Raw genomic sequence first — 12984 nt, 5'->3', positions numbered from 1 at the left:
TTGTCTCTTGACTCCGGAGAGCTGGGATTAAAGGCGACAGCTCCCCCTCAGACTAGATTTCCAGTCCGAGGTCCCCTTTTCAGTTGCGAGGGAAACATCGGAGGCCAGCACCGCCCTTCTAGTGCTGTATCCTGTAATGCGGATGGATGATAAGGAGTTGTTACTCAGTCCCACCGAGTCCACCAGCCTGTGACAGGCAAGGGAGCGGGTGTGTTGGAAGATACTGAGAAAAAATGAGGGGGAGAAAGGAAATACCCGCAGCCTGGGTTTTCACCCATTTTTGCCGTGGACTAGTGGAGCCAGAAGGAAGGCATGCAGATTGACCCGTTTCCTAGTGTTTTCTCTAGGGAGGTGTGCAGGGCGCACTGCAGCCTTTGCGCAGCGTCCTGCGTATACACGGGGAGGGTGAGCCAGTGAAGCGGCAGTCTGAACCGTGGCTCCGGGCTCCTCTATCCCAACCGTCCAATTCACTGGAGAAAAAGGGCTCCACTGTCGTACAAGGACGATCAGAGACGCAGGAAGGAGACACTTGGCAGTTCAGGGGGCAATGGCGGCACGGCCGCCCCTCCGGGCAAAGCCGAAGACCGCCACCCAGTGGTCAGTTTGGGTACTACACGGAAAACGCCGTGGAAAGACTGGCACTGCGGCATCTGGGAGCCAATGAGCTCTCCGGTCGCTTAGCTAACTTCTTTTTCCCATTAGCTGCTCTCGCTGTCAATCAGGCGTTTACGCAGCTTTTATTGGAGATAGCTTCAATCATTCTCTGTAAACCACGAATCACATGTCTCGGCCCCAGCCTATCTTTTACGCCTTTAGCTCGCCTCCGCGTCTGACGAATATAGCCAATTTCTGTATCCCATTGGCTAGATGAGGTCCTGCCTCTCTGGGCAGCGGAAATGAAAGCTCTCCTATTTCCATTGGCTGAAATTGGCAAGCGGTGGTTGTCCATCAAATTTATGACCTCACGTTAGCGCCCAGGAAGTTCGGCCCCGGAAAGGGCGGGCTTGGCGAAGATGGCGGCTCCGGTGAGTGCTCTCTCGTCCCTTCTTCCCGTAGCTACTGTGGACGTTTCCTTCCGCCCCCGCGGATCGAGGCAAACCGTTGTCACCGTGGCAGCGTGGTGACGGAAGTTGTTTCCGGGATGTGCTCGCCCTGAGACAGCAGTCAGGGGAGGGAGAGGCGGGGCAGGCTCGTCCCGGACAGGAGGCTGACACGAAATTATCCTTCAGAATGAGCTTTATCGAGAGGGCCTCGTGGCCATGCCGGGCGGTGATCCGGCCCTGAGGTGGGAGAACGTTACAGGAACGTCAGGAGAGAAGAGCGGTCGTGGACAGTGTGGCGGGGGCGCAGGGCGAGAGCAGCCGCCAGGTTTGGGGGCGTGGTGGGAGTCCTGGCCTGGAGCCGAGGCTGCCGGTGCCCGCGCGGGAAGAACGACCCAAAGGCGGGACTGTTGGAAGGAAAGGAGGGCATTGGGTAGGCAGTGCTTCTCCTGCCATCTCGTCGCCTAAAGAAAGAAGTTGACCACCCTTTCCTGTCCCCCCCTGTCTGCCTGTAGGAGGTGCTGGACTCAGACGTGTCAAGTTCGGTGACACTTTTGAAAAACCTCCAGGAGCAGGTGGGTACTGTCCCCTTTTAGAATAAATTAGTCAGAGGTTAGCTTCGACTTTGTATATCCCATCCACACTTACTTTGACGATTTAGGGACAGATGGTTGAATACTACCAAAATACCTTAAGTGTCAAATACAAGTCTTCGTTCCTGCGCCCAAAGAAATACAGGAAACTGTTTTTTTCAGTTATACTCACAGTCCTTGGTTTAAATAACTAAAAACAGATATTGGCAATAGCGACATATCACTACAAGTGCCACTTAATATGCATTTACACAGTTTGATGTTTTGTAAGTTCTCTTGGTACAGATAAAATTACTCTCTTCAGCCTTTGTGCGTGGTGGTGGTGCACACCTCTAAACCCAGCGGTCGGGAGGCAGAGGCAGGTGGATCTCTGTGAGCTCGAGGTCAGCCTGGTTTGTAAAGTGAGTTCCAGGACGACCAGGGCTACACACACACACACAAAATACTATACTCCTCTCGCTGCTCCACACCTCTCCTCATCCCCTTTTCTTGGTTTCTCAACGATCCCCTCTCCCAGCTTTGGAAAGCAATATGAAGTTTTTTTTCTCTGCCTCTTAGAGAACTGTTAGAAACCCTGTGTTCGGCAGCAGCATTTCAGATCCAGTTTTAGGTGGCATTCATTACTTAGCATTCATCCTTCCCGATTCACACACATGACTAGTCCAGTCAGCGATTCGAGTTTACTTTGCTCAATTTCAGGTGATGGGTGTGACGGCACAGGTACAGGCACTGACGAAGAAAGTTCAGGCTGGAATGTACTCCACAGAGAAGGTAAGAAGAGTTCCTGAAGAAGGGCCGGAGGACGGCTCCGGGGCTAGCACAGCTTGCCACTCTCCCAGGGAGCCCGAGTTTGGTTCCCAGTACTCATGATGTGAGGCTCACAACCCCAGCTCCAGGGGCACCCTGCACATGTGACGTGTACACACACACACACACACACACACACACACACACACACACGTAAATCTTTAAATTAAAAAAAAGTCTTGAAGCGAGTAGCTCTGTGGGGTTTTGTTTTGTTTTGTTTTTCCTGAAGGTTTGTTGTGTGGTATTATGCCCTAAGTGTTAGAGCTTCATCTAGGAGGAGTTAGATGTGGTTTCCATGCAGGAGCCTGGTAGGGATGCAAAACAGAGGACTAGATATGAGTGTGGCAATCATTTTACAGAAGTCACGAGGAGGGATATGCCAGCCAAGCAGAGAGTCCAAAAAGGTATCTCAGAGAGTGCGGGATTTTGAATAATAAATGTGAGCCACAGATACTCACGATTGCAGTGTTCTGGGGGAGTAAATGATTTTGTGGAGATACATTTATATGGATATACATATATTTTGTATGTGTGTGTGATGTGGGTAGGAAGTAAGATTGGAGTAGTCACTCCAGGGAGCCGTAGGACAACTAAGGAGTTGCTCTTTCGTTTCATATAATCTTAGATGATGTTAATGGGGGCATGGTGGCTTTATACACAGAAGTCCCCAGTTTCATTTTCTGTGACTTCAGTTACACTTCTTAAGCTTTAAATAACTTATATTAGTGTATAGTTAACAGTTATTCGATATTGCTAGTTATTGTTAACCTCTTAACTCCACATTTATAAATTAAAATTTATCATTGCTGAGGAAGAACAGTGCATGATTCAGGTCTCTGTCCTTGCAAGCATTCATTGGCACTTTGGAATGTATCACTTGTGGACAAAAATGCCATCAGTCTGTGACAGGATACCTTGATTGAAAGATGCATCCCAGTTTGAGATGCTAAAATACGAAGATGATGCATCTGAAAATGAGATGCAGTAGCCTCCTTTCTTCCTTAAACCCCCCCCCCCCCCCCCCCCCCCGTTTTGTTTAGACAGGAGCTTGCTATGAAACACAGGCTGGCCTTGAACTTACGATCTTATTCTTCCACCTTCCAAATGCTAGGGTTATAGATTCTCTGATGTGCAGTGAAATAGACTGGTTTTCAAATTAAAATTTGAAGAAAAAGAAATCAGAATTTTAGAGTACATTCTTGGGGATTATTGGTGTTGGTAGAGGATGTCGCTCAACTGCTTGACCTGCCTGAACTGGAACGCTAGGCTGTTTGTTTGTTCATTTAATTATTCGGGCTTTCGAAATGGTCTCACTGTGCCAATCTTCCTTCTTCCACCTCTTCAGTTCTAAGATTACAAGCACAAACTACCATGCTTGGCAGTTTTATTTATTTGTTTGTTTGTTTATGTGTGTGTGTGCGTTGGTGTTTTGTCTGCATCCTACACCTGCGTGAGGGTGTAGGATCCCGTGAAACTGGAGTTACAGATATTTGTGAGCTGCCATATGGGTGCTGGGAATCGAATGGGTCCTTTGGAAGAGCAACCAGTGCTCTTAACCACTGAGCCATCTCTCCAGCAACCATCACCACCCCCATTTTTATTTTTATTTTTTATTTTTTTGGTTTTTCAGCACAGAGTTTCTCTGTGTAACAGCTCTGGCTGTTCTGGAACTTGCTTTGTAGATCAGGCTGGCCTTGAACTCAGAGAGATTCACCTGTCTGCCTCCCAAGTGCTGGGATTAAAGGCACATGCCACTCTGCCCAGCATTATTACTATTTTTTTTTTTTAAAGATTTATTTATTATATGTAGAGTGTTCTGCTTGCATGTATGCCTGCATGCCAGAAGAGGGCACCAGATCTCATTATAGATGGTTGTGAGCCATCATGTGGTTGCTGGGAATTGAACTCTGGACCTCTGGAAGAGCAGCCTGTGCTCTTAACCTCTGAGCCATCTCTCCAGCCCTTATTACTATTTTTTAATATTAGTCTCTCTCATGTGCTGTGACCCAGTTTGGAGTTGACATTCCCTAGAAGATCCCACTTGTCATGTTCTCGCCTGTCCTTGTTCTGGGTACGAGTCTTTGATAGGTTTTAGTGCTAGGCTGCTCACATACTTTTGTTTATCTGTAGAATAGATGTGTATTAACTTAGCTTTTATGACCAAATACATTTATAAAGTACAGGTTACAGAGTGCTTTCATGTTATCAGATTGTGTGTTTCAAAAATTTTCTTAGGGCAGGACGGAAATATTGTTATTATTTACATATGAGGAGAATACAGTCTCAAGTTCAGCTGATTTTTAAATCCTTTGCTCCTCCTCGGAAGCACTCTAGGGCTGTTGTTTAAAAGCCACCCAGGACTCGGGCTTGGATTCACACTGAGTATGACAAGCATTTGTACTCTTGCTGTGTAATTTTGGTCAGAGCATTTAACCTGTCAGAAGTATATTTTCCCATCGCTATGGACTGTCATTGTCTTTTTTTTAAAGATTTATTTATTTATTATATATGTATACAGAGTTCTGTCTGCATATATGACTGCAGTTCAGAAGAGGGCACCAGATCTTATTACAGATGGTTGTGAGCCACCATATGGTTGCTGGGAATTGAACTCAGGACCTCTGGAAGAGCAGTCAGTGCTCTTAACTTCTAAGCCATCTGTCCAGTCCTGTCATTATCATGTTTATGCAAGCATAAGACCTTGTCTTATTTCTTAACTACAAATGTAAATCATGCTTGTCCATATTACTATATTTTGTTTGAAAGTCAACATGTAAATATAAACTCTTAGGGTTAGGGATTGAACCCTTCCACATTCTAGATAAGCACTCTACTGCTGAGTTGCGGCTTCCAGCCCTGTAACACAATTTTAATTTTGGGAACTTTGGAAGATAGATAATTTAGCACAAAAAAGAAAACATTTTTTAAATGATTTATTTTCATTTCATGTGCATTAGTGTTTTGCCTGCATGTATGTCTATGTGAGGGTGTCTGATCCCCTGCAGCTGGAGTTACAGACAGTTATGAGCTGCATGTGGGTGCTGGGAATTGAACCTGGGTCCTCTGGAAGAGTAGTCAGTGCTCTTAACCACTGAGCCATCTCTCCCCAAAAAGAAAAAAAATTTAAAAAACAGTATAGTTACCACTTCAAGAAAACCAATAGGGTACAGGCTTGATTTATTTATTTTTTTCTGTTGTTTTGTTTTGGGGGTTTTGTTTTGTATTTGACACAGGGTTTCTCTGTGTAGCCCTGGCTGTCCTTGAACTTGCTCTGTAGACCAGGGTAGCCTTGAACTCAGAGATGCACTTGCCTCTGCTTCCTGAATATTGGGATTAAAGGCGTGAGCCACCCCACCCTACCCCTACCATACCCTCCCTCCAGCTCTTTCTGGTTTTTTGAGATGGGTCCTCAAGTAGCCCAGGCTGGTGTTGAACTGATATTCCTGCTTCCACCTCCCAAGTGTTGGAATTACACACCCTCTACTGCACCTAGCTTTTCTTTCTTTCTTCGTGTCTTTTAACAGGAGTAATATGTGCTTGTTGAAAAGGTACTTTTTCATAGTACAAGCACTCCATTTCTCTGTTATCCTCAGCTCTCCAAACAGTTTTTTTATGCATAAAAAATGTGTACAGCCAGCAAGATGGCTGAGGCATGAAAGCACTTGTGTGCCAGCCTTGTTCATCCCCGAAACCCACCTAATGATGGAAGGAGAAAACTGACTCCACAGAGTTGTCCTCTGACCTCCATGTGTGCGGGGTTGGATGCATGTGCTCATCTTACATAATAATAATTTCTTATAAAGTGTATGCATCGCACAGCCCCATTGGAACCATATTATAAGCACTTTTTACAACTTTTGTTGATATTGATTTAGTTCCATGTCAAGATATATGAATCATTTGTCTTACCCATATTGTAATGGGGATAAGATTGGTAATTGGTTTGGATAGTTTAAAAATCATACTATATGGAGGCTCTTTTGGTCCAAACTTGGCAAGGTCTGTCAGTGAAATGAGGCCACGGGTGAGTTGAATGCACAATGGCGCAATGGTCCTCTTTTCCAGAGAATCACGTGGACTCAGATGTCAGCAGCTATGAGACTGTGACACTTTTAGTCTTTGGGCCACTTGGGATAGCTTCTTCTCGAGTAGCCAGCCCTTATCCTGGGGATGCATCTCAGGACCTCCTGTGGGCGGGCCCCTGAGACCTATGCTGTGCTGCTTCCTGTAGTCTGCGGTCTTGCTGCACAGCACCAGGGTTAGCTTTCGCTCCACATGCTCTGCTTATGCCACTGCTCTGGTGCCTGTGTGGAGAGGCTCTTAAGTAAAATAGCAGTTTCTGGAACCAAAGTCATTGGTGCTTTGACAGTTGAACTGGGGTGGTTACTAAGTGACTGGCAGCATTTGCATTGTGGATGTGCTAGGTAAAGGAATGGGGTAAGGTGGCACAAGATTTCATCACCACGGTAGAGCAGTACACAATTCAAAGCATGAATTGTAGTGACTGGTGGTGCAAACATTTTTCCAGCACTTGGGAGGCGGAAGCAGGAGGGTCATAATTTCAGGGTCATCCTTGGCCACACACAGAGTTCCAAGCCAGCTTGGGCTACATGAAACAGATTCTTGATAGCTCTGACTGGCCTTGAACTTGTGGCCGTCCTCTTGCTTCAGCCTCCTAACTGCTGAGATTATAGGCGTGAGCCTTACTACTCGTCTAGGATTTGGACTGCAGCTCATTGAGTGACCTAGAAAGCAAGACTGCCAATGAGGAGGGATATGTTCCATACTGACATGGACTAGTTGGGAGAAACTTGGACTTGGAAAAACATTATCCTGGTATTTGCCCTGCATCTCCTCCTGATTCTTTGGCTAAAACTAAGAATCTGCCTTTCACTGTTTTGTTTAACTTAGGGTTTGAGCTTCTTGGAAGTGAAAGACCAGCTGTTGCTCCTGTACCTTATGGACCTGAGCCACCTCATCCTGGACAAAGCTTCAGGAGGATCTCTGCAGGGACACCCTGCAGTTTTGAGGCTGGTGGAAATCCGCACGGTATGAGACCTTTGCATATTGGAGTCTTGTTTCTAAGCCCTGCACTCCAGGGCTAGCACAGTAACTCTCACATAAAGGAGTGTTCTGTTTAAGTAAGGAAAGGGCAATTTTGTCTGCGTTTGCTCTACTTTGTGAATGTTTTCATTGCCTTATCTGGAACAACAAATGGACCCTGGTGTGTGCCTGATTTAGGGAAGAAAATGTAATCCTTATGAATTACCACATTGTAGGTTTTAGAAAAACTTCGTCCCTTGGACCAAAAACTGAAGTATCAAATTGACAAGCTGGTCAAGACTGCGGTGACAGGCAACCTCAGTAAGTGGCGGACCATCATCAAGTTGTGGGATCATTATACAGTTCCAGATCTTACAAACTCTCTTCCTGTTTCAGGTGAAAATGACCCACTTCGTTTTAAGCCCCATCCCAGCAATATGATAAGCAAGGTAAGGTTTGTGTCCACCGAGATTAATCCTATGGTGACCCTGGTCTTCCAGGACTCTCCAGACTGGCTTGAAATGCTTCAGTATGAGGCTTCCTTTCCCATATTCATGGTTCCATCTTCTTAGGGTGCTGTGAGTTTTTCTTCTCATTTCCCGAGTTTGCAGGAATCAGGAATGTTTTTCTTCTTCTTTTGTAGTTGAGCTCTGAGGACGAAGAGGAAGATGAAGCAGAGGAGGGCCAGTCTGAGGCCTCAGGGAAGAAATCTGTAAAGGGAGCGGCTAAAAAATACATCCCACCACGCTTGGTTCCAGTGCACTATGGTATGAGTTGTGCCTGTGGCCTCCTTGGTGGGAGTTTTGTTTGTTCCTTGTGTCGATTCCAGAGTAACCCCTGTGGACTTTATCACATAGATGAGACAGAAGCTGAGCGTGAGCAGAAGCGCCTGGACCGCGCCAAGAAACGAGCCCTGAGCAGCTCTGTCATCCGTGAGCTTAAGGAGCAGTACTCAGATGCCCCAGAGGAAATCCGTGATGCCCGGCACCCTCATGCCACTCGCCAGAGTCAGGAGGATCAGCATAGGTCTGAGTTCTTGCAATTAGAGGTTCTTTCAAGTCTGGCAGAGGAAAACAGACATTATCTAGAAAGTGGAAGGAAAAGCTTGGGGTGATAGTTCAAGACTGATGACTTTGAAGTACAGATGAGAGCTAGGGGAAAAAGTTGGTTTTTTGTTTTAATTATTAAAATTGATTTGTTTTCTTCTGTCTGCTTAGGCTCAAACAAAAGCTATATAGAGAAGAATGCATTCAGTTCTTCATGAGGGGCTTTAATAGGCCGCCTTTCATTACCAAGTCACAGTTCTTATTACGACAGGTTTTATGTTGGTACTGAAGAGTCTTCTGTACATTCAGGAAACAATAGAAAACAGCCGACCTGAATGCAGGCTTGTCAGCTTTGCGTAGGTTCAGTCTTTGTAGCTGATGATTTGTACAAAAGAGCCCGTTCAGGGAGGCCTGGTTCCCAGAGCCGGAAGGGTGGGAGGCTTTTCTCTTAGACATGCGAAGTCTTTGTGTGGTTGGCCCATATAGTCATCCCTAGGGATGAGGGAGGAGCAGTGAGGAGGTTTGGGAATGACATGCCGCATTCGCATCCTTAGCTAAATACTGCGTGATCTGTGAATGAGGGTGAGTAAACACTGGGGCCCGAGTCACCCTAGTCTGAGCCTCTGGAAACTCTTTCTGGCAGGATTAACTATGAAGAGAGCATGATGGTGCGCTTAAGTGTTAGCAAGCGAGAGAAGGGACGGCGGAAGCGAGCCAGCGTTATGTCCTCCCAGCTTCACTCCCTCACACACTTCAGCGACATCAGTGCTTTGACAGGAGGAGCCCCCCATCTTGACGAGGTGAGACTGGGGTGCAGTGGTGGCAGGCAGCTGCTGTGCTTTTAGCCACACGTGTGGGGCTGTGCACAGTGATCCTGAGAAGGTTGCTGGTGCTCAGAAGTGCACAGCCATTTCTTCTGTTTGTCTCCAGGACCAGAACCCTGTTAAAAAGCGGAGGAAGGTACCTAAGAAAGGCCGGAAGAAGAAAGGTCAGTGAACCACAGGAGTTAGGTGCCCAGGTGGAAAGTCTGAGTTGGAATTGCATGTTTCCTCCATTCTCTTCATTAATCTCTTTAGATAGGCTTTTCTTTCTTTATTTTTCCCAAGCCTGAAATCAGCGTCATTCACAAGGGAGTCTCTGGATTATACTTGTGTATAATCACGGTCAGGTGTCTGTAAATAGATTATAAAAATGTCAGCTGAAGGGACTGTTCTCTGTACCTGTTCTTCCTCCTGTGAGTCCTAGATGGAGGGAGTACTGCCTCAGCCATGCCTCCGTTGAGCCCTTTTCTAAAGGCCCCTTTCCTGCTTTTTGTGGTTCCAGCCGGCCTTTGCCTTATTCTTGGTTTCCTTTTGTTTCAGGTTTTCGGAGGCGCCGGTGACGTACACTTTGTCATCCTGGGGTCTATTGTCACTGTATGTGGCTATTTTCCTTGGGCCTGCTGGCCTTGGAAATGTGGAAAGATCTTTACTAAATAAAACTGCTTTTGCTTATGAATGAAAGCCCCTTTTGCCATACACAGTCTGACTGGAATTGCTGGGTGTATGGGTGAGTTCAGTGAGTGATAGTGGAAAAGGAAAGATGATATTCTGGGCAGTGTTTGAGAAGTTTGTTTTGTTTTCTTTGCTGGTACATTTTCCCTAGAAATTTGGAATTGATTATTTTACAAAAATAGAGGTAGAATAGTAGAATCGGCCTCCCTAACCCTGTCATCCCACCCTCCTGCGTGGTTTGACAAGTCTAGAATTCTAAGGTTTTGTTGATCTATCCAGCTTGGCCACCAGGTGGCATTAGTGATTCAGGAAACCTGTGGTTGCTTAATAAACTTAAAAAGCCAGGTAGGCTGGTTCTGCATCAGCAAGTTCTACTTGTCCCCATTTTTCTGAATGCTTTTCTTTCTAAAATGTCATGCTTGTAAGAGCTGATCTTTGGTCAGTTCTGGAAAGAATTTGTAAAGAGTGGCTGAAGTGATAGATGAAGAGTTGGTGTAGTCTTGTGGTCTAGCCTCTGTCTCTCCTTCCAGCCGAGACCCCAGTTTACCTGGTCCAGCCCTTTTAAAAGCTCTGCAAAAGAATGTCAGCAAGTAGGGGACAAAAAAATCCCTGGTGTGACAGCTAGAGGAGTGAATAGTCTACAGGAACTGGAGCCAAACCCAACTCAGGATTCTGATCTGAGCTCTCGTTCTGTGTGGGGAATAACCTCTGTCGGTGAGCGCTTCCGTAAACCTTGAGTGCTGGAAGCAGACGGTTAAATGAGAAGAGGGGCTGTAGATGGAATGCACTGGAACATCTGATGTTAGTGTCTGGCTCTCCTGACAGGTGACATGGGTAGGAAGAGAATTTGGGTCATTACATCACTAAAACTTCATTGATTCTGAATTTGGATTTCTTTTTTTTTTTTTAATTTATTTTTTATTTTTCAAGACAGGGTTTCTGTGTGTAGCCTTGGCTGTTCTGGAACCCACTGACCAGGCTAGGCTCTCTGCCTCCTGAGTGCTGGGATTAAAGGTATGTGCCACCACTACCTGACTTGAATTCGGATTTCTGCTGGTCATCCTGATTGAGGCAAGAATCAGTCAACTACAACTTGTAGAAATTAAAAGACTAGATTTATGGGTGCTCTACTAGATCATGGTCATATGACTTAATATCTTAGTCTTTTAATTTTCCTCAGCTGGTAACATAAGTATGCTTGAGTCCTAGGGCTATACCTCAATGGTAAAGGACTTATATTGAAGAGGCCCTAGGTTCAGCCTCCAGTATTGGCGTGGGGGAAGGGAACTGGGGGGGATGGCTCATTGGGTAGGACTCCATGCTCTGTGAGCATGAGCTTGACTTTTAAGTCCCCACACCCACAAAAAAAAGTCAGGATTAGGGGCTGGCAAGCAGGCTCAGTGGGCAAAGGTTCCTAACAACCTGAATTTTATCCCTGAGGCCCAGAGGAGAACTGATTCCTGAAAATGTTCCTTTGAATTTTACATGCCTGTGTCCCCTTCCCACAGGATTTCAAAAAAGTAATAAAAACAAGTTAAGCCTGGCTGTACACACCAGTAACCTCCCCAGCATTCTGGCGGGCAGAAATGGGAGGATGGGTGAGGCTTGCTGACTGCCAGCGTGGTTCCAGGTTCAGTGAGAGACTTCCAGGAAATAATGTGGAGTGGGATAGAGCAGAACAGAGCACGCACATCTTTGGCCTCGGGCGTGCACACCTGCACGTGTGTGTGGGCATACACCATGTACAGACAACTAACAGTATACCTGGATCTCTGAAGATTCCTTCTGTATCAAGGAGTCTTGAGTTTTTGTGGATTACTCCAGGATGGGCTTGCTTCTGGGGCATCTTAGCTCCTGGTAAATCTGAGGGATCCTGTGTGTGCCAAGACCTTACACTAATATTTACTCAAGTGAGTCCAAGCAAAAAGCTGTAGCAACAGGTTTAGAGCTTGTGCCTTGCCAGCTGAACCACTTAGACGAGTTAGCTAAGGTACCCTTTGGAAGCTAGATGACGTGTGTAGCTAGAGTTTTCCTGCCTGGCCCACAGTCAGGACATATCTCTCTCACCTGCCAGTCCCACAGCCGCTCAGACCCGACCAAGTAAACACAGAGACTTATATTGCTTACAAACTGTATGGCCATGGCAGGCTTCTCGCTAACTGTTCTTGCAGCTTAAATTAATCCATTTCTATAAATCTGTACCTTGCCACACGGCTCGTGGCTTACCGGCATCTTCACATGCTGGTTGTCATGGTGGCGGCTGGCAATGTCTCTCCCACCCAGCTTCCTGTTCTCTCCATTCTCCTCTCTGTTAGTCCCGCCTGTACTTCCTGCCTGGCCACTGGCCAATCAGTGATTTATTTATTGACCAATCAGCAACACATTTGCCATACAGACCATCCCACAGCAGACGTGGCACAGGCCTGTCAGGAAGGAGGCCGGAGCAGGAGGGATACCTGCACTACATAGTGAGTTCAAAGCCAGCCTGGGAAGCAGTCAGACCCTGGCTTCTACTCAGAGCTGGGCCTATAGCTCTGTGGTAGAGCACTTGCTTAGCATAGTTCAAGACCCTGTTTAATCCTAGTGCCATGGGGTGTGGGGGATAAACAAAGGTGCTTTGGAAAGAGCCATCACATTCACCTGATACAAACTCTAATTTTGCACTTTTGAAACAGAATCTCAAAATAGTCTGTGTTGGTCTTGATTTTGTTACATGATGAGGATGACCTTGAGCTGTTGATCTCCTTGCCTCTACCTCCTAAGCGATGGGATTATAGGCAGGCATCACCATGCTTGGCTGCTGTTTCTAATTTATTAAAATGTAAGATTACTTGCTGCCCCGTTTCTGCTAGAGGTCTTGCCTTCAGAGACTACAGTCTGTGTACTCTGGGCCTTCCTGGTATACCAGTAAACAGAAAAAACTTCGGCCTTTGTGGGCCTTGTAATTAATCTAAGTGAGTCT

The 12984-nt window shown here is 46.2% G+C and overlaps 1 protein-coding gene across 1 annotated transcript; it reads left to right on the top strand.

Annotated features, from left to right (window-relative positions):
* Positions 1-863: 863 nt before the first annotated feature.
* Ngdn (neuroguidin) lies at positions 864-10031 on the top strand. Its single transcript, XM_059273625.1, has 11 exons — positions 864-1025; positions 1556-1615; positions 2333-2404; positions 7352-7489; positions 7720-7804; positions 7880-7932; positions 8127-8250; positions 8341-8509; positions 9173-9329; positions 9460-9517; positions 9891-10031. Exons 1-11 carry the CDS (start codon positions 1014-1016, stop codon positions 9908-9910), a joined length of 948 nt encoding a protein of 315 aa, XP_059129608.1. The 5' UTR covers positions 864-1013; the 3' UTR covers positions 9911-10031.
* Positions 10032-12984: the final 2953 nt, after the last annotated feature.

The sequence above is a fragment of the Peromyscus eremicus genome, chromosome 9 (genome assembly GCF_949786415.1).
Source record: "Peromyscus eremicus chromosome 9, PerEre_H2_v1, whole genome shotgun sequence".
Classification (NCBI taxonomy): Eukaryota; Metazoa; Chordata; class Mammalia; order Rodentia; family Cricetidae; genus Peromyscus; species Peromyscus eremicus.
This window is presented reverse-complemented; position numbering and strand designations above follow the sequence as displayed.

Coding starts and splice junctions, on each gene's coding strand:
- Ngdn (XM_059273625.1), top strand. Junction 8,510..9,172: donor AGTCAGGAGGATCAGCATAG/GTCTGAGTTCTT, acceptor TCTTTCTGGCAG/GATTAACTATGAAGAGAGCA. Junction 9,330..9,459: donor GAGCCCCCCATCTTGACGAG/GTGAGACTGGGG, acceptor GTTTGTCTCCAG/GACCAGAACCCTGTTAAAAA.